General features: G+C 41.6%; 1 protein-coding gene across 1 annotated transcript; it reads right to left on the minus strand.

The window, feature by feature from the left end:
* Positions 1 to 747: 747 nt before the first annotated feature.
* shkbp1 (SH3KBP1 binding protein 1) lies at positions 748 to 22,421 on the minus strand. Its single transcript, XM_034123741.1, is given in 18 exon segments — positions 748 to 2,528; positions 2,530 to 2,800; positions 3,354 to 3,456; positions 6,589 to 6,773; positions 6,943 to 7,039; positions 7,167 to 7,322; positions 10,211 to 10,381; positions 11,179 to 11,295; positions 11,786 to 11,873; positions 12,321 to 12,436; positions 13,912 to 14,102; positions 15,966 to 16,056; positions 16,931 to 17,101; positions 17,513 to 17,593; positions 18,553 to 18,685; positions 19,194 to 19,239; positions 20,254 to 20,307; positions 22,249 to 22,421. Coding segments are annotated over 18 exon segments (2,604 nt in total). The 5' UTR covers positions 22,305 to 22,421; the 3' UTR covers positions 748 to 2,051.
* Between the last annotated feature and the right edge of the window lie 13 nt (positions 22,422 to 22,434).

Below are 22,434 nucleotides of genomic sequence, written 5' to 3' on the forward strand. Positions count from 1 at the left end.
AATTGAAGTATCATTTTCAATGTCTCAACCAAGGATCCAATGGACAGAATAAAGTACTTTAGTTTATCCTAATTCTTCCCTGTTACTCAAGTACAATATCTGAATACTTTTACTCAAGTACACGATCTGAGTACTTCTACTTTTACTCAAGTACAAGATCTGAGTACTTCTACTTTTACTCAAGTACAAGATCTGAGTACTTCTACTTTTACTCAAGTACAATATCTGAGTACTTCTACTTTTACTCAAGTACAAGATCTGAATACTTTTACTCAAGTACACGATCTGAATACTTCTACTTTTACTCAAGTACAATATCTGAATACTTCTACTTTTACTCAAGTACACGATCTGAGTACTTCTACTTTTACTCAAGTACAAGATCTGAGTACTTCTACTTTTACTCAAGTACAAGATCTGAGTACTTCTACTTTTACTCAAGTACAAGATCTGAGTACTTCTACTTTTACTCAAGTACAAGATCTGAGTACTTCTACCAAATGTGTATACTTATTATAGTAGAAATAGTTGTCTTAGATGTAAACGTGACGAGTTGAGAAACCTGGACCATTTATTTTTGTAATAAAAAATATATTTTATTAATATAAAGGTATTTTTTTAAGTGAACTGTGAACTTGTCTCTGAAACGTTTTGAGGTCATAAAGTGTCCTGTTGTTGTGCAGAGACGTTTTCAGAATAGCTGGTCACTAGTTGATTAAATGCTTTTGAAATAAAAGGTTTTATGAGTCCATTATTTTATTGTTTTTAATACAAAGTCTGTTAAAAAAAAACACGGTTATACAAACGATCCATCGTATCAAACGCAAATACTCAGTGTCTCTACATTCACTAGGAGCTGTTTAATACAGTTTACATGAAGAGCCACAGATGCTGCATTCACAGGCCGTAGGAAATATGGAAATCCAAAAGGAAAAGAAGAAAACTAAATTAAGTGTGGAATGTTTTGTATAAACAGTGACAATTAATGACAATATTAACTAAAATAAATATTCACAACCTTTCCCAGGACAGATGAAAGATATTGCAAATGATGGGTAATTTTTAGAACTGCAACGATTCTTCTTCTTAAAGGTCCCCTATTATCCTCTCTTTCATCAATATATCACAGGTCTCAGATATATCCAGAGCCTGTCTCTGATTGGCTGAAACACCAAACAGATCATTGCAGCATTACCCATAATCCCCTCTGTTTCAGCCCTGTTTCCAAAGTGCTGATTCTCTGTCTGTTACTTTAGATGAAAATAAGCAGAAAATGTGTGAAGTGAAAAGTAATATTTCGATGAAGCCGTAAATAGAAAATACAACAAAATGGTGCTTTAACAAACTGATGGTATAAATAATGACTAACCCAAACACGCAAAATGTGAAAAATACAATTCAGTAAATATACAATTATAACGTTTTCAATATTATTTTAAAGTATAATTATTTCCCAAAAAACACAAATTATCAGTAAAAAAAAAAGTTACAGACATTTTTATTTTGTAGATATCAGAAGTTAATTTGGCAGCATTGATGGTGAACTAGAGAACAAAAGCTGAGAGCTGTGACGGTGAGGCGTTCAGGCACATGCTGAAGACTACGTGATTTTGAGCATCAGAGTGAATTTAGTCAGGACAAAAACAAAACCTTTTATACAAACTTTTTAAGCTTTTGTGTGTTTTTTTTTTATAGATACAAAAAGCTCCCGGATAGAAAAGATTTGCTGACAAACAAAATATAAAAAGCTGATGTTAAAGTGATGTTAATATGACGTGTTAGTATCATAAACGTTTGTTTGACACAAAGATTATTTACTGCAATAACCCAGAACCACAGGGAGGAATCCCATTGGACCAGGGAGATGCTGCCTTCAGGGTCCAACACAGGAATACGACATCCCAGCAGCTCTTTAATGATGAAGGCAGCTTTAGTGGAGACTTTTCTGCAGTTTGAAATAGTTCTGTTTTCCTGCCGTTTCTTCTCCTCCTGACATCCAGTACATTAGTTAGACCTAAACTATAGCAACAAAGGATCAGTCTGACAGCCAATCAGAAGCTGGTTTCATTCATGTGTGGTTTGGGGCTGCTGGGGGGTCCGGCGTTGGCAGGGGGGGTGTCAGAACTCTCCGTTGATGCCGGTGTTTCATCCGGAGACATTTCATCGCCACGCCTTGGGGAGGCGGGCGCTTGGGAACGGGTCGGGCTCATAGTGGGGTGGGGGGCGGGGCTTGTAGGCGGAGTGGGCGTGGCCTTGCGATGCGGCGAAGAAGAAGGCGATGAAGAGGAAGGCGTCAAGGACAACAACGACGATGAAGAAGGCGTTCCCGGCGTTCCTGGGGAGTTTCGTGCTCCGGGCGACACGGAGAAGGTGGTCGGCGTCCTGAGGCCAAACCTCGCCTCGAGTTCTGTGCACACGGCTAAGCTCCGCCTCCCGCCCTCTGGCCCAAACCCAGAAACACCCGCCGCCTCGGAGCCTTTCGCCAACTCCTGGCAACGCTCCACGAAACTGCCTCGCCGCATCGACCCCCCCCCACTCCCGCTGCCTGGGGGGCCGCGGGCTGGAGTTGTAGGCGGGTATAGCGAGGGGTTGTTGTTGTGGTTGTTGTTGTTGTGGAGCTCCTGAGGGGGCGGAGTCTCGAGGGGCGGGTTTACAGAGAGGCACAGGGGGCGGGGCTTGTCGAGGGAGGCTGCCGCACAGAGAGGCTGAAGAACCAGAAGCTCCGCCTCCTCTGTGACCCCCCGCTGAAGGAGAGAGGAGGCGCTCCATCCGGAGGTTGTCTCCGATCTGAGAGTACAGGCTACGGGGACAGGAAGAAGTTAATAATACATCAGGAGCAACGTTAAAAAAACATTATAAAGATTTGGAGTAATCGGCAAATCATTAACTATTTTGTCAAATATACTGCTATATTTTTTACATTTGTCGTATTGTCGTATTGATATTCTGTACAAACTGTAAAGTCCACTGAGGCAGATGTAACATTTGTGATATTGGGCTAAATAAATAAACACTGATTGATTGATTGATTGACATTTATTATATTTGTATTGTATTTTTTATTTATGATGAACACATTTATAAATACATATTTTTTACAGTAATTTGTCAGATTGTTATTTCCTTTTTTTGTATATTTATATTTTAACAGTGTTTACAATAGTTGAATACTATTTCTATATCTGCTCTTATTTCTCTAACTGAAAACGGAGACAGTATACATGTAAAAAAGTACAAAATACATTACTTTATGTTCATTTTAGAGTGGGAACACCTTTTAAAGATACTGTATAAAATGTGTAGGTGTGATAAACTCCAGTCCCTTTAAAACAGGACGTGTGTTGTCAGTGTACCTGCAGGTGGAGGCCCGTGGCGTGCTGTCAGGTGTTCGGGTCAGCGCCAGGTCACACTGGTCCAACAGCTCCAGAAGCTCCTCCTCTGTGGGCCCGCCCAGCGCTGAGGGACAGCCAATCAGAGAGCTCACATCACTTACTGACCAATTACAGAGCTCACATTACTCACACAGAGCTCACATCTATCAGCGACCAATCACATAGCTCACATCACTTACTGGCCAATCACATAGCTCACATCACTAACTGACCAATCACAGAGCTCACATCACTTACTGGCCAATCACAGAGCTCACATCACTTACTGGCCAATCACATAGCTCACATCACTTACTGGCCAATCACATAGCTCACATCACTGACTGGCTAATCACAGAGCTCACATCTATCAATGACCAATCACAGAGCACATATCACTTACTGACTAATCACAGAGCTCACATCACTCACACAGAGCTCACATCTATCAGCGACCAATCACAGAGCTCACATCACTCACACAGAGCTCACATCTATCAACGACCAATCACAGAGCTCACATCACTCACCGACCAAGCACAGAGTTCACATCCATCACTGACCAATTACAGAGGTCCCATCACTTACTGTGACATCACATCACTTAATCATACAAAATGTAGAACAAAACATTTCCTAAATGAAGCACGAGGATGACAGCTAGTTAGTTAAAACACCTGTCCTCTGTCCTGGGGCCTGTACTACGAATCTAGTTCAACATATCCTGGATATGTTTTGAGTTATCCGGTTGACTAAATCCAAAAAAAACCCGCTCTCGCTAAACTGTACTACGACGCTGGTTATCAAGTGGATCGCTCAAGCCAGCCGTGTGCTATCTAGTTAGGTGCGCGTTCACATGAAAGGAGTGGTATTTGGAGCATTCGACCAATCTCAAACATGGAGAAGCGTACTGACAGCGCAGCGTCATACTTCCTGAATGAAAAGTGAACTTTAATATTAGTCAAATATGAAGAAGTTAAACTTTAAACATCCATGACTTAAACACTTTATCCAGGATCAAAGCCACATAGCTGCACCTGCAAGGTGAATACAGCTGGTAACAGAAAAAGTGTTTGAATGCGTACATTAACAGGTTTATGAAATCACTGCCCCGTCCAAGACACGATCTGACTTTAATTACATTTGACTCGAGTGTTTCGTCAACTTAATGTGTTGCTTAAAATAATACTTCTGCATACAGTATGTGACACTGTGAGTGTTGCACGGCCAGATACGGCTCAGCTGACTCAGATAAGGAAATATATGATACATTATGATGTGATATGATATGAATGATAATGGGACACATCGACGTCTGCACTCACAGTGCCACGGACTGTACGTAATGTTACTCTGATCCGGTTACTTATGTCGTGGCAGATATTTAAGTAAGCTTTCTTAACGCTAATGTTATAATAGTCAGATTGCTCTGAAGATAGGAGGGGATATTCTATTAATTTTCACGTTCACACAGCCGGTGATTTTGGCCGGCTGTCTTTCCTGCAACGGCAGTTTAAACTGTATTTCCTTTCTCCTCCTGTCATATGAATTGATCGCTTTAAACTCCGCACACTGAGCTCTGATTGGTCAGCAGGCAGTGCTTTTATCCTGGAACCTATCCTGCTCCGGAGGATAGCCGTTCAGAATAAGTTATCTAGCCCGCTAAAAAGTGAACCAGCTTCGTAGGACCGGAAACCCCTGAAGTTAGCTTGCTAAACGAAAATCTTGATTCGTAGTATAGGCCCCAGATATCAGATCAACAGAATTGATTTTAAATCCTGATTAAAACACTGATGATCTGAGCAGAATTGTTTCACATAGAAAACAAAGATTGTTAGTTTAAATCAGGGGTGTCCAAACTACGGCCCGGGGGCCAAATGCGGCCCATTTTGAATCGGCCCTCTGCAAATTCAAAAGGTATAATGGAGTATGGCCCACAAATGAAACTTGTGCTTGTCTTATATTCTTAAATATAAATGTATACATATATTACACAGTAGTATTCATGTGTTAATAAGAGACCACTTTTCAAATAAATTCAGTCAATTAAAGTTGGAAACATTTTCTAACAAATCTTAGTTGATAAGAAAAAAGCCAAATGACTTGAAAGCTTGAAATACACCCTTCCTATTTCTCCTTATTATAATACATCTGAGGCTTCTGTTTTAAGGGAGGAGCTGCCAACACACAGAAGCATCATTTACCTACATTTCATTGATTTTGCTAACTTATAACCAGAGATGGGGTCGTTACTAAAAAAAAGTAATATATTACATATTACTTTAAAAAAAAGTAATATATTTCACTACTTTGTTACTCTCTACATAAAGTAACTCGTTACTTTACTCGTTACTTTACTCGCAGTGCCGGCCCGCCCCTCCCTACAGGCAGATCACGCAGACTGCTAAAGTTTCAAATGTTCTCTTTAGTTCAGTTTCCATTGTCGCATAAGACTGATCCAGATAGCTCTGACTATGGCTGTCCTCTGTCTCCTGCTATCTGTATTTTGCGCAGTATATCTCTGAACGATGCGATGGTGATTCCACTGTGCAAATGGGCAACATTACCTCTACTATGAAGGGTGCTACAAGCCTGTCCATCTCTGCTTTGGTTACCGGTCCTCCAAATTCTAATTTGTGCCGCTTCGGAGTCGGCGGCGGCGACTCACAACATCCTCACTCTGGGTTCGGGGGTCCTTAGCTATTAGCTTCACCTTAGCATGTGTTCTTTGCAGGTGTTTGTTGAGGTTTGACGTGGTGTTTACAGCAGTGTATAACAGCTTCTGGCCTGGACACAGTTTGCACCTCACCGTCACATTCCTGTCTATTCTTCGGACAAACTCAAAATAATGGGCATACCTCCACCCCTCAAAAGTTATCGCTGACTCTGCCATGTTTATGCAGCACTGCACGCGGAGATGTGGACGCGCAAGTCGCGCAGATTACGTACATATAAACCTGCGGCGGAAACCCCTCTTGTCTGTCAGTGTGATTATGACTGATTTTATAAAAGTAACGAAGTAACGCGTGTCGGGGCAATGTTAGTAACTGTAGTGTGATTACTGAATTATAAAAGTAACGCGTTACACTACTCCGTTACCGACAAAAGTAATATTATTACAGTAACTTACTTTGTAACGCGTTACACCCAACTCTGCTTATAACTTCTTATAACTGTCAGATGAGATAATAGAATATTGACAGTGATCTGGTCTCACCTCTGATGTCCACCTTCCCGGCGATCTCCATGGCGGTTGTCAGGTCCCACATCTGGATGCTGCCGTTGCCATGGCCACTGAACAGGTAGCGCCGCGGCCGGGATCCGATGCGACTCGAACCCTCGCACTCGTGCACCATGAAGGCCGTGATGGAGGTGCCGTCCACCGAACGCACCTCACACACCCTGACACACACACACACACACACACAATATGATCATCCAATCACATCACCATTTCGCTTTTATCCAAAGTGACTTACAATAAGTGCAAAAACCATAAAGATTCAAACTCTGAACACGGGACAGAAGATATGTTCCTGCTGATCTGTTAGTAAAGATCACACACACACACCTCTTCCCGTTGGACGACAGCCTGACGTAGAGTTTATCTGTTTCAGGTACGACTCTCTGGATGAATACCTGCTGGTCGTCTCTCTCTCCGTACGGACCTGAAGACACAAAACGTAAATCTGACCCTCTGACCTCTACGAACGTGTGTGTGTGTGTGTGTGTGTGTGTGTGTGTGTGTGTGTGTGTGCGCGCTTGTGTGTGTGTGTGTGTGCGTGCGTGTGTTACCTATCTCTGTCCCGGCGCTGCAGCCTCCGTGTCCGTCCACGTCGTCCAGGCTGAGGATCTTGAAGGATGTGAGCGGCGTGGAGCCGGGCTGCGTGGAGATCATCCCTCTGAAGCGCGTCACCGTCCAGGTGCGCACGTGGTTGTTATCGGCGCAAACTGAGAGAACACAGACAGGAACAACTTCAAACACAGGGACTCGTACCTGAGACCAGGTGTCTCTATAACTCGTACCTGAGATCAGGTGTTTCTATAACTCGTACCTGAGATCAGGTGTCTCTATAACTCGTACCTGAGACCAGGTGTTTCTATAACTCGTACCTGAGACCAGGTGTCTCTATAACTCGTACCTGAGATCAGGTGTTTCTATAACTCGTACCTGAGATCAGGTGTCTCTATAACTCGTACCTGAGACCAGGTGTTTCTATAACTCGTACCTGAGACCAGGTGTCTCTATAACTCGTACCTGAGACCAGGTGTTTCTATAACTCGTACCTGAGACCAGGTGTTTCTATAACTCGTACCTGAGATCAGGTGTCTCTATAACTCGTACCTGAGACCAGGTGTTTCTATAACTCGTACCTGAGACCAGGTGTCTCTATAACTCGTACCTGAGATCAGGTGTTTCTATAACTCGTACCTGAGATCAGGTGTCTCTATAACTCGTACCTGAGACCAGGTGTTTCTATAACTCGTACCTGAGACCAGGTGTCTCTATAACTCGTACCTGAGATCAGGTGTTTCTATAACTCGTACCTGAGATCAGGTGTCTCTATAACTCGTACCTGAGACCAGGTGTTTCTATAACTCGTACCTGAGACCAGGTGTTTCTATAACTCGTACCTGAGACCAGGTGTCTCTATAACTCGTACCTGAGACCAGGTGTCTCTGTAACTCGTACCTGAGATCAGGTGTCTCTATAACTCGTACCCGAGACCAGGTGTTTCTGTAACTCGTACCCGAGATCAGGTGTTTCTGTAACTCGTACCCGAGACCAGGTGTTTCTATAACTCGTACCCGAGACCAGGTGTTTCTATAACTCGTACCCGAGACCAGGTGTTTCTATAACTCGTACCCGAGACCAGGTGTTTCTATAACTCGTACCCGAGACCAGGTGTCTCTATAACTCGTACCCGAGACCAGGTGTCTCTATAACTCGTACCCGAGACCAGGTGTTTCTATAACTCGTACCCGAGATCAGGTGTTTCTATAACTCTTACCTGAGATCAGGTGTTTCTATAACTCGTACCCGAGACCAGGTGTCTCTATAACTCGTACCCGAGATCAGGTGTTTCTATAACTCTTACCTGAGATCAGGTGTTTCTATAACTCGTACCTGAGACCAGGTGTCTCTATAACTCGTACCCGAGACCAGGTGTTTCTATAACTCGTACCCGAGACCAGGTGTCTCTATAACTCGTACCCGAGACCAGGTGTTTCTATAACTCGTACCCGAGACCAGGTGTTTCTATAACTCGTACCTGAGATCAGGTGTTTCTATAACTCTTACCTGAGATCAGGTGTTTCTATAACTCGTACCTGAGACCAGGTGTCTCTGTAACTCGTACCTGAGATCAGGTGTTTCTATAACTCTTACCTGAGACCAGGTGTTTCTATAACTCGTACCCGAGACCAGGTGTTTCTATAACTCGTACCCGAGACCAGGTGTTTCTATAACTCGTACCCGAGACCAGGTGTTTCTATAACTCGTACCCGAGACCAGGTGTTTCTATAACTCGTACCCGAGACCAGGTGTTTCTATAACTCGTACCCGAGACCAGGTGTTTCTATAACTCGTACCCGAGACCAGGTGTCTCTATAACTCGTACCCGAGACCAGGTGTTTCTATAACTCGTACCCGAGACCAGGTGTTTCTATAACTCGTACCCGAGACCAGGTGTTTCTATAACTCGTACCCGAGACCAGGTGTCTCTATAACTCGTACCCGAGACCAGGTGTCTCTATAACTCGTACCCGAGACCAGGTGTCTCTATAACTCGTACCCGAGACCAGGTGTCTCTATAACTCGTACCCGAGACCAGGTGTTTCTATAACTCGTACCTGAGACCAGGTGTCTCTATAACTCGTACCCGAGACCAGGTGTCTCTATAACTCTTACCCGAGACCAGGTGTTTCTATAACTCGTACCTGAGACCAGGTGTCTCTATAACTCTTACCCGAGACCAGGTGTCTCTATAACTCGTACCTGAGACCAGGTGTCTCTATAACTCTTACCCGAGACCAGGTGTTTCTATAACTCGTACCTGAGACCAGGTGTCTCTATAACTCTTACCCGAGACCAGGTGTCTCTATAACTCGTACCTGAGACCAGGTGTCTCTATAACTCGTACCTGAGACCAGGTGTTTCTATAACTCGTACCTGAGACCAGGTGTTTCTATAACTCCTACCTGAGACCAGGTGTCTCTGTAACTCGTACCTGAGATCAGGTGTTTCTATAACTCGTACCTGAGACCAGGTGTTTCTATAACTCGTACCTGAGACCAGGTGTTTCTATAACTCCTACCTGAGACCAGGTGTCTCTATAACTCGTACCTGAGACCAGGTGTCTCTATAACTCGTACCTGAGACCAGGTGTTTCTATAACTCGTACCTGAGACCAGGTGTTTCTATAACTCGTACCTGAGACCAGGTGTTTCTATAACTCGTACCTGAGACCAGGTGTTTCTATAACTCCTACCTGAGACCAGGTGTTTCTATAACTCGTACCTGAGACCAGGTGTCTCTGTAACTCGTACCTGAGACCAGGTGTTTCTATAACTCCTACCTGAGACCAGGTGTCTCTGTAACTCGTACCTGAGACCAGGTGTTTCTATAACTCCTACCTGAGACCAGGTGTCTCTGTAACTCGTACCTGAGACCAGGTGTTTCTAGAACTCGTACCTGAGACCAGGTGTTTCTATAACTCCTACCTGAGACCAGGTGTTTCTATAACTCGTACCTGAGACCAGGTGTTTCTAGAACTCGTACCTGAGACCAGGTGTTTCTATAACTCGTACCTGAGACCAGGTGTCTCTATAACTCGTACCTGAGATCAGGTGTTTCTCCGACAGCATGATCTTGGTGACGGGGCTCCGGTGGACGGAGAAGGTCTGGAAGAGTTGCGGTCCCGAGCCCACGGTCTCCGGGTGCTGAACGATGACCCGGACCGACCCGGAGCTGGTCCCGTACGCGATCTCGATCCAGTTCCCGCTGTCACCTGAACACACCACCACGTCTCAGGTAAATCACTGACGTTATGAGGTCACATTTTACCTGTACCTGATTTGTGGCTGGACTTGAACAAGGCTGCCAAAGATGCATGGAACACTTATATATAATAATTAACCTAAATCACTTTTAGAGCCTTTTTGATCAGTGTTAAAAAATAAGCTATTTTACCTATATTATAATTAGCTATGCATGGATCAAATATGATGTGTTTTGCTCGTTAAATGCAGTCTTTTTAACCCATTCCTGAACACCATTTGCCATTTTGATATTTTAATTAGATTTGAAGTATAATATCGAAACTACATGTCTTTACATTGCACTTTTTTTAATACCGCACTTCAAACACAAGGGGTTGCTGGCAGAGGGAAAGCATATTTACTACAAATCCTTTTAGCGGCAGCCATCAAAGTGCATCACGTACAGATGTTTAAAACCCGAACCCCCAGCTAACGACTGGATCCTGGAGGATTGGGAGTTATACGACATGGAGGACCTGTAACGCCTCTGCTACTAAAATAATGTAGTATACACTTAATACAATATGATCCCCTAAACTACCGCACCTTAATATCTTGATCCATTTGTTTATCTTTCCTCCCCTTAATTGTTATTATTTATGACTATGCATGTTTTTTTGTAGTTTTTTCGTCACTTATTTAGTATTTTCTGTCTGCTGTATTTACTGTTTTGATCTTGTTTATTATGTCTGTAGTGGTTTTGCACGATGCCCTGTATGTGCGCACTAGAAAGAGTGTAAGGAAAGCAGTATATAGAGCAGCGTACTGGTTTTGGGCGTGAGGTAGACACTGAGGGCGGTGATGGCGTCTTCAGTCGGGTCTCTGTACAACTCGGTCACCAGCAGATCGTTGTCCTTCATCCTCAGAGGGAACTTCTGCACGTCTACGCTCACAAACAAACAAACAGGTTATTTATTTGTACACGTAGGTCGATTTGGTTTGCAGGTAAAAGACAAGGGATCCATTATGACCTGATGAAACAACACAGACAACAGACACATGTCTAAAAAAGTACCTCCTGCTCCGTCACATCTCAAAATATCTAAAAGTTGCGCTTTTATAAGGTAAAATAAAATAAAATAAATAACACAAAATGTAAAATAAAATAAATGAAATTAAATAATGTAAAATAAAATACAAATAATAATAATGTAAAAAAATGTAAAATAAAATAAATAAAATAAATAAAATAAATAAAATAAATAAAATAAATAAAATAAATAAAATAAAATAAAATAAAATAAATTAAATATATTAAATATATTTATATATCTACAGTACTGTTTCTTAGTGATGCGAGTGTTAATATCTGATATTTTCCCAGGTTACAAACATCCGTCATTGGTTCCCACACTCAGATCCTAGTCTCTCACCGATGTAGTAGATGGAGCCGTTGTTGCAGCCGAGGATCAGGAAGGAGCCGGCGGTGTCGTAGCTGCTGATGGGAACCACGTCCTGATTCTGCACAACATCACACACAACATTAAAGACACCTACAAAAAAAACCTGATGGATCTCAAGGAGAAACCAGGTCTGATTTAGACGACATTCAAGAAGTAAGCTCACTGGAGAAAGCAGGATATAACTCTGTAACACGAGTGCATATGAAGAGGGATTTGATATGTTTTCTAGTGATGATTAATGTGTTGTATTAGTCTCTCTGTGTTATTCCGTTACATCCTGATTCTGCACAAACACACACAACCTCACACAACAGTAACGACACTTACAAAAAACCTTGAAACAACTTAATGTAAACTTTCAATTGTTCATTTATTATAGTTTAGTCTTCGGAGAAAGAGAGCGAGAGGGAGAGAATAAAACTTCAAAAGACATCAGTATGTTCGTGGCCTTATTTATTGGACCGGTGTAGCTACAACTGGTGAAGATAAGAGTGTCTCCACCCACCTGCCAGTGTTTGGTGACGGCGTTCCAGACCCCCACCTTCCCCGCGTGACTGGTGGCGATCAGCTGGTTACCAACGAAGAAGAGAGCCTCCACCGGCACGTTGAGACTGAAGACGCCTGCAGGAGAAACAGGTCAGACACTCAGAGGATTTCACCTCATCTGATTGGTGGTTTCAATCAGCCTCACTTCATGCTGGGGAAAACTACTTTAAAGTGGACCTATCATGCTATATTTGAATAATATAGTGTAGGACCATACCTATATAAGGCATATTTATACTTTTTTTTCTTTCAAAATACCAAACAGATCATGCATTTTAGCCATGCCTCATTTTGCTCAATTTGCACATTTTTACCCCTGTTTTAGCAAGGGCAGGTTCAGTGAGAACAGCACCATCTAGAGGCCTGGCATATGTACTACAGCGTCTCCAGCGCTTTCGAACGGCAATGGCCGTGGCTGTCTCCTCCTGATTGGTGGAGTTGGCCCAATAGCCGTAGCGCCACCGTCCTGACGTCAGGACAGTGTTCAAATCTGGATCAGTTTTTATCAGATCCGTTGCAGCCCCTTTTTTAGAGATTTGGGTATGGAGGAAAATAGAGAGGGTTGTGTTTTCTGACACTTGGTGAGTTCCCTGGAACACCGGGGACACATATTCATGTAGAAAAGACGTACACAAGTGCATTTTGCATGATAGGTCCCCTTTAAGGTAAAAACCTATAGAATAAATATGATTAATATAATAAATAAATGATAATGCAAAAAGCAGGCCTATAGAAGCACGTTTTGGGCTTTTCTTCAAATGATTAAAACATACTTTTGGGTCAAACTAAAATAATCAGGAGAGAACTAAAACATTGAGGGCCTTAACAAGTCAAATAATATGAAACTCAATTCTCAGCGTTACATGTAGCCGGTGTATTTATAATACATGTGTTTTATTTTCATGATATGAAATGATATACTAATATGATCTGATGCAGTACTCCACTACCAATCAACCCAGTGTTTAACAAAGTACCCACAAGTACATTTGAATGCTCTTACATGTAGTCATTAGCAATAAGCAGCATTATATCAGGGGTGTTTCTAGAAAGATATGGTACGAGTTCTGTGTCTCTGATCTTGTTTAGAAGATATATCAATTATCTCCGTGGACGTAAACAACAACGTGACGTCGGAGCTTTAAAAACAAAGCTGTCTCTGCCGTCTGGCGCTCTGTTTGATATTCAGATTTCTGGAGGAATTAAACCGTTTTTGACGAACAGAAATATTGTTTTCTGTTCGTCACGTTAACATTTTACGGGGAAAATCTGCATCTCCGCTCCTGTTACCTGGTGTAGACTAAACCCTGATATATAATATAATACTGTGAAAAGAGCCATTGTGTACACCGAGTACTTTTACTGTATAAAGCTCATTTAACTGATAACACTTCTTACCTTAGAGGAAGTACAGAAGACATGTTTAGCTTCTTAATTCCCCCCGGGATCATTTCAGTGTTTCTCACATTTGAATGCAGGAGTTTGACTTGTATTGGAGTGTTTTAAATCCAGAGTATTTCCTCTCTTTAGAGTACTTGTTGACTCCTCACCGATCTCGTTTCCGTTCCCGTCGGGGCAGATGGCCCACAGGATGATCTCCGTCCCCGACGCCACGGCCACCATCTTGTCGTTGTCTCCCAGCGAGCCGGCCATCACCTTAGCGTTCAGAGCCACCCTGTCGATCACCCAGTCCAGTCGGGGGGAGGTGAACACCTGCTGCCAGCCCGTAGACTCCTTCACCCTGAGGGGGGGGGGGGGGGGCAGCAATGTTATGGCCATTATGGTACTAAAGCTTAAAGGTCTCCTATTATGCTATTTTTAGGCATATCTTTTATGGGTCTCAGATATGTAACAATATATAAAAAACATGTCTATAATGCGTTTTGCTCAAAATACCAAACAGATCATGACTTTTAGAAATCCCTCATATCCCTCTGTTTCAGCCCGTTAGAGAAACGCTGATTCTGGGTCCTTAGCTTGAAGAAAGAAAACAATAAGAGGAGGGGGAGCATGTGCCTGCTCAGAATTCTACTTGATACAGCTAAATGCTCCCGTGATTAAACTCCATATCATGTTCCAAACCACATCAAGGATTCTCTCTGAAACAGTATGGAGCTCAAACTCTTTCTCTCTCTCAGGTTTACCACAAGGTGAGTTCCTTTTGATTTTCTGCTTCTTCACACACACACTCTCTCCAGTACAGGTTAGCTCTGAGTGTTAGCGATGCTAATGTAAACACAGACCGTATTACTTCCAGAACACGTCTCATTGTTTCTGACAGCAACGTTTCTGATTGGCCCGTGGGTGTAAAGCCCGCCCACATTTTAGTAACGTCGTCATGACGCAGCAAATCTGGATCAGCTCCGTTGTTCCCCCATTTTTAGAGATTTGGGTACGGAGGAAAAGAGAGAGGGGTTTATTTCCTGACACTTTCTGAGTCTCCTGACACACCGGGGACACACCGGGGACACACCGGGGACACACCGGGGACACACAGGGGACACACCGGGGACACATGGTGATGTATAAGAGACATCAAAAAGTGCATTTTGCATGATAGGAGAGCTTTAATACAGTGTAATCCTAATGAAATGTAACAAAGTAGTATCCTGGGAATGGCATATAAATGGATGTGTGATAACAGATGTGTTCACAAAGGGTTTTATGACACTACAGGAAGGACATGGACAAAGGAAGAAGTTGTCTCTAGGGGGGGGGGTAGCTGCGACACCCAACTGTTCTTTGGTCCCCTATTATACTGTTTTTCATCAACATATCACAGGTCTCAGATATATCCAGAGCCTGTCTCTGATTGGCTGAAACACCAAACAGATCATTGCAGCATTACCCATAATCCCCTCTGTTTCAGCCCTGTTTCCAAAGTGCTGATTCTCTGTCTGTTACTTTAGATGAAAAATAAGGAGCCCCTCCCCACGCCCCTCTGAGAGACATTTGGTTAAAAGAACACAATGGTGCTCTAGGAGGAGATTCAGGTGATAAGGTGGGGGGGGGGGTTACCTTGGTTGGTGATTGGCTAATGGTTACACAAGACAAAACATCGTTATGACATCATCAAGTGGCCAAAATCTGATCAGCTCATTTTCAGACAGGTTTTTATAAAAATGGATCAAAAAGAGAGAGAATCTTTGTTCCTGAAACTTTCAGAGTCTCTTTCCACAGAGGGGACACATGTTGATGAAGAAGAGACATGAAGAAGAGGGGACACATGTTGATGAAGAAGAGACATGAAGAAGAGGGGACACATGTTGATGAAGAGGAGACATGAAGATGAAGAGGAGACATGAAGAAGAGGGGACACATGTTGATGAAGAAGAGACATGAAGAAGAGGGGACACATGTTGATGGAGAAGAGGGGACACATGTTGATGAAGAGGAGACATGAAGAAGAGGGGACACATGTTGATGAAGAGGAGACATGAAGATGAAGAGGAGACATGAAGAAGAGGGGACACATGTTGATGTAGAAGAGACATGAAGAAGAGGGGACACATGTTGATGTAGAAGAGACATGAAGAAGTTGCTACAGCAAGCTTTTCGTACACCAGGTGCAGCTCGAAGTGAAGCATCACCTGTGTGAACTCACCTGTAGCAGACGACAAACTGAGCGTAGGCCACAGCGATCCAGTTGTGATGACCACAAATGATCCGCACCATGCCGGTGTCTGAGAGCTGCCCTGCACACACACACACACACACACACACACATTATATACTCTGCTTTGGTCACCTCCCCTGTTAGAGGCATTTTACCTTATTAAGGTTTGAATATGTGTTAAAAGCTTTGGATTAAACTCATTTAACTGTTCATTTTTGTGAATTAAACTTGGATTTAAAACATGTTGATTTAGTAAATTAATAAATCAATTAAAATCTCAATTTGTATCATATCTTATGGTATGGTGTAGTATTGTATAGTACGGTATGGTAGCATATAGTATGGCATGGTATAGTACGGTATGGTACTGTATCGTAAGGTATTGTAAGGAATGGTATGGTCTGGTATGGTATCGTAGCATATGGTATATTATCGTATGGTATGGTACAGTATGGTATGTTAAGGTATAGTATGGTCTGGTATGTTAAGGTTTAGTATAGTATGGTCTGGTATGGTATGTTAAGGTTTAGTATGGTCTGGTATGTTAAGGTTTAGTATAGTATGGTCTGGTATGGTATGTTAAGGTTTAGTATGGTCTGGTATGTTAAGGTTTAGTATGGTCTGGTATCGTAGCGTAGCGTTTGGTATATTATCATATGGTATGGTATGGTACTGTATCGTAAGGTATGGTATCTTAGCGTATGGTATTGTGTGGTATCTTATGGTATATTATGGTACAGTATGGTAGCGTATGGTATAGTATGTTCTGGTACCTCCGGGCGTCCTCTCCTCGGCGCTAACCCTCCCCAGGATGGTATAGTATGGTACGGTACAGTATGGTATATTATATTATGGTACAGTATGGTATGTTCTGGTACAGTATGGTATGTTCTGGTACAGTATGGTATATTATACTATGGTGTGTTCTGGTGTGTTCTGGTGTGTTCTGGTACCTCCGGGGGTCCTCTCCTCGGTGCTGACCCTCCCCAGGATGCCAGAGTTCCCCAGGTTTGGAGGCATGGTGTTGCTTCGTCTCACCGGTGCTCGCTCTGCCGGCGCTACTCGGCCCGCCATGAACTGAGAGCCGGCCACGCTGTGACGGTTACGCCGCTTCGCTGGGTACACTGAGGCAGACAGGAAGTGAGGGCACAGACAGGAAGTGAGGGCACAGACAGGAAGTGAGGACAAAGTAGGGGATAGTTAATTATTTCCAGCATTATTATTATTACACTCATATTGTAATATACATATTTTTACTTATTGTTTTACATTTTAGTACACTCTAAGTTCTCCATGTGTGTATAAATATTTTTTTTTATTATTTTTTTATTATTGTTTAGTTAATTATTTTATTTTTCATTTTTATTCTATTTTATTAAATGTTATCTTAAGCATCCCAACAGTGCTTTTCTTTGGCGATGTCAAGAGCGATTCATACGGAAACCAAAGGTGTGTTTTCAGTTCCTCTTCAGACCAACAGCAGCAGGAACATTATACGTCAAACTACAGATGAAATGTGAGTTACGGTGGAGTACCTGGGGGAGGCAGGTAGCCGTTGAACAGCACGTTTCCACAGGAGGATCGGTCCAGCTCGTCACACAGCTGCAGCTTACGCACTTCAACACAAAGAGATACTTCATGAGAGAATGAACAGAGGAAGAAATTCAACAAAGTGAGTCTGGTTGCCAGCCGTGTGAACCTGGAGATGTTGATTACCCCAAAGTGTTATGTAACAAATGTATAGTACGGGTCCCCAGCAGCACATAGGAACTGCCACCATTTTGGAGTGTTTTTGGGGGTTATGAGGATGTTGAATCCATTTCTGTCACTTTTAGAATTAAAAATGGCAGTTTTGAGTCCCCCAAAATTATAAAAATGACCCAAAATTCATCAAATTCTTCTTTCTTACTCTCTAATGCTGGTTTATTTCTACTCTTGTGTTATTATGTTCAATGCCTTGTTTTGTTTTATCAAATGTCAAAGTCAAAGTCAGCTTTATTGTCAAGAATTCTACATGTTGTACATCCAGAAATCTCGAAATATCGTTTCCCGGAGTCCTACAGTGTGACATATATACATCAAACAAAAAACAAAAAGGGCCTAGATAAACATGGTATACAGTTTAAAATATTAATAATATAATTTAAGTGTTCAAAGTACAGTTTCAGTGCAGTAGCAGCGGAGATGGGCAGAAAAGTGAGTTAGGGGGTTAGGGTCCAGGACCATTTGGGGCAGGGGAGAAAGGTCGCATTCTACTGCAACAAAGATTTTTCCCAAATTGGGATTAATAAAGTACATTTCATTTGATCTTATCTTAGAATCAGCCCACCAACAGTACAAATACGACTACTTTCTGGTTAAATCTGCAATTCTTTATCCTGTATTTGCATTTAATTCACCATTTACACCTAGATTTTACCTTTTTAATTGTGTTTCACTTATTATATGGATTGTGAGCTGAGCTGTGTGTTTAACATTTGATATGACTTTTTAAATGTAATTTTCTGTAGTTTGTATCTTCCCAGATGTCGTTTTTAAAAGTTCACGTTGTATTTCCAAAAGTCTCAACTCTCACCCAGCGGCGTGATGCCGTAAAACTCGGCCTCGTGCATGAGCATGTGCACGTTGATGGAGCGCGGGTACAGCTCTTTGGTGCGAAGGAAGTTGAGGATGGTGGCGAACAGAGAGGGGTCTCTGTCGATGAAGATCTGCAGGGAGATGTTGAGATAAATATCACACATTTTACAGGATATAAAACTGAACATTAACTCAAAAACGAATGGGAAGATCCAGGCAAGAATATCCTTTTTGTGCATTTAATTCCAATAAAAAGAGGACACAGCTTTTACATTAATTCCTGCTGCTTTCCTTCTTCCACTGTGGTAAAAAACCATTAGCCTGTACTGGCGCGCTAATCCCAACACTGCCTGTCTCCTAAATATACATACAGTATCACCCAGTGCCCAAAACTGCCTTCAAAATCAAAGCATAAAACTGTTTCGATTAACTTAAAATATACTAAGCGTCTTTGAGCATTAGGAAAAGCGCCATCAAAATCCCATGTATTATTATTATTATTATTATACTAAACTAAACTAAATGGTAAATGTACAATAACGAAAACAAGGACATAAATGCTTAGCTATAAATATAAATCAATAGATATCTCATAACACATTAATTAATTAATAAGCTAATAAATACAGTGTTACTCACAGCTCCAGTTTCATCCTTCAGAGTCGAGATGCGGCCGCTCAGAAGACTGAAAAACAAATAAAAATCATTTTGAAAAGAATAACTTGAAGCCATAGACTAGGGCTGTGCAATTAATCGTATTTTAATCGCAATTACGATTTTGGCCTGCCACAATAACGAAAACAACATAATCGAAAAAAACGATTATTTTGCTTTGCTTGGTTGTGACAGTGCAACATATTTGATCTAATTTATTTTGGTCTAATTTATTTGTATTTATCATATTTATATATGTTTAGTAGCTTGTTGAAGTGCGCTCCAAAATATTTGTTGATCTTGTTTATTGGTATTTATTATTTTGATATTATTTATTTAAATGTAAATATAAATGTATCATTTATTTTATTTATTTTTGTATTGGTTTTTCAGTTGAATTATACGTTCAGGGTAATCAACAGTTAAAAAGATACTGTTCAAATTATTATGTGTATTTGTTTTAAAGTTCAATAAATGGATGTTTACAAAGTCAATGAATAATCGTATTTAATAATCGTGATATCAATTATTGACCCAAATAATCGTGATTATGATTTTTGCCATAATCGCACAGCCCTACCATAGACTGTATATATAACGGTACCTCCACACGGCAGCGTGCGTTGAAGCTTACCGGTGGGCGTGTCTGGCGTGCGACCAACAACCAATCACATGAATCTCCCGCCCCGGACACACAAGCACGCGGTTTGATTGGCTAGCGCTTGTACTGGCATATGATTTGATTGGCTGACGCTTCCGTAGACGCTTGAAAAGTTGAAATGTTCTCAACTTCCGAAGCGAGCAACGGAGGCAAAGCGACGCGACGGAACCACAATGCAGTTCGGCAAAGCGTGACGTCACCCCATTCAAAGTGAATGGGAAGCGTCTCCGTTGAAGCACGCGAAGCTGCCGCGTGGACGGGCCGTTAAGGTTCAAGCTCTGTTCAAGTGCAGAACCACGTGTTTCATAAAAACATCATCACATTTCCAACATTTGAAATGGAGTTTGTCATTGTCTGCATTGGTTAGTTAGGAGTTTCTCTCACCTGGAGAAGAAGGAGTCAGGGACCCAGGTGAGCGTCTGCCGGGAGGAGCTGAACCTGAAACACAATCACTGTTTACTCTTCTCTGAGGTAGAGTTTACTAAAGTCTACCAGCACCTGGAGATGTTGAGACCCCAAAGTGTTATCATAGAAATGTACAGTAGGGTCTCCAGCACATAGGAACTGCCGGATGCTAACCTGCATGTTGGGACATTTGCAAAAATTAGCATACGTTTTGTTAATTTAAAAAATAGTTTGGTTGATTTGGACAATTGTGGAGTTTATAGAGCATTCTGAGTCCATTTTCTGACATATCTAGGATCAAATATGGCAGTTTTAAGTCCCCAAAATGTTTGAATTGACCCAAAACACATCAAAATCAGTCCACAGAGAGTAATATGGTCACTTTCTGGTTATAACTGCCATTTCTGATCCTGAACATCCTCAATAACCCCCAAAACACTTTATATTATTCTGAGATGGGTCATTGTGCTGAATGAGTACTTTTGCTTTTTGTACTTTAAACACATCTTTATGCTTATACTTCTGTACTTTTACCTAAATAACATTTTGTAATCAGGACTTTTACTTGTAGTGGAGTATTTTAAGACCATAGTATTTGTACTTTTACTGAAGTAAAGGATGTGAGTACTTCTGCAAACACTGACTGCCTGACAAGACAATCATTATATTAAAGTACTTACTAGCAGAGGTGGGAGAAGTACTCAGATCTTGTACTTGAGTAAAAGTACTCAGATCTTGTACTTGAGTAAAAGTACTCAGATCTTGTACTTCAGTCAAAGTAGAAGTACTCAGATCTTGTACTTCAGTCAAAGTAAAAGTACTCAGATCTTGTACTTCAGTCAAAGTAGAAGTACTCAGATCTTGTACTTGAGTTAAAGTAGAAGTACTCAGATCTTGTTCTTGAGTAAAAGTAGAAGTACTCAGATATTGTACTTGAGTAAAAGTAGAAGTACTCAGATGTTGTACTTGAGTAAAAGTAGAAGTACTCAGATATTGTACTTGAGTAAAAGTAGAAGTACTCAGATGTTGTACTTGAGTAAAAGTAGCAGTACTCAGATCTTGTTCTTGAGTAAAAGTAGAAGTACTCAGATCTTGTTCTTGAGTAAAAGTAGAAGTACTCAGATCTTGTACTTGAGTAAAAGTAGAAGTACTCAGATCGTGTACTTGAGTAAAAGTAGAAGTACTCAGATCTTGTACTTGAGTAAAAGTAGAAGTACTCAGATCTTGTACTTGAGTAAAAGTAGAAGTACTCAGATCTTGTACTTGAGTAAAAGTAGAAGTACCAGAGTGTAGGAATACTCTGTTACAGTAAAAGTCCTGCATTCAAAATGTTCCTCAAGTAAAAGTAGAAAAGTATTCTCATCAAAATATAGTGAAAGTAGCGACAGTAAAAGTAGTCATTGTGCAGATTGGTCCATTTCATAATAATATATATGATATGTTTTATAATGATTGATCATGAAAGTGTTCTCAAAGCTGGTAAAGGTGCAGCTAGTTTGAATGACTTTGTATACTGCAGGGTAGCTTGTGGATTTACTCCAGGTGGAACTAAAGTCTGATTTAACACTTGATTAGATTTCACATCATTCATCCACATCTGTAAAGTAACTAAAGGTATGCAATACATGTAGTGGAGGAAAAGTACACCATGTACCTCTGAACTGTAGTGGAGTAGTACCTCAAAAGGACAGTACTTTAGTAAATGTACTTAGTTACTTTACACCAGTGATTATAGCACGTACGTGTTAGCATTAAGCTAACAATAATCAGTGTGAAGGAGAGCCCACTGAAACGCTTTAAACAGGACAGAAACCTCAGAACTGGATCACGTGGAGTTTCTTTGATTCCTGGACTGTTTGTTAAAGACTCAGGAAACTTTGTGACTGATTTCTGGTGATTTAAACTAATTTAAAACGTGTTTACTTTGGTGCTAGCTGACCGACTCTCCCTAAATAAAGTCCCCCAGATCCTCACCTCTTCCCCCCGACGTTCAGGTGGATGATGTCCCCGCTCCTGGAGGTAGACATCATCTGCTCCTTCACACACAATAACAAACAGTTTAAATTTTAATCCATTTTTTTAAAAGGATAAATTCAGTTTCCGCTCTTGTTTTCATCCGGTCGCACGGCGAGGCGGAGAGAGGAGAAACCCGGGCTGGAT

Source organism: Trematomus bernacchii, unplaced genomic scaffold, assembly GCF_902827165.1.
Source record: "Trematomus bernacchii unplaced genomic scaffold, fTreBer1.1, whole genome shotgun sequence".
Lineage (NCBI taxonomy): Eukaryota > Metazoa > Chordata > Actinopteri > Perciformes > Nototheniidae > Trematomus > Trematomus bernacchii.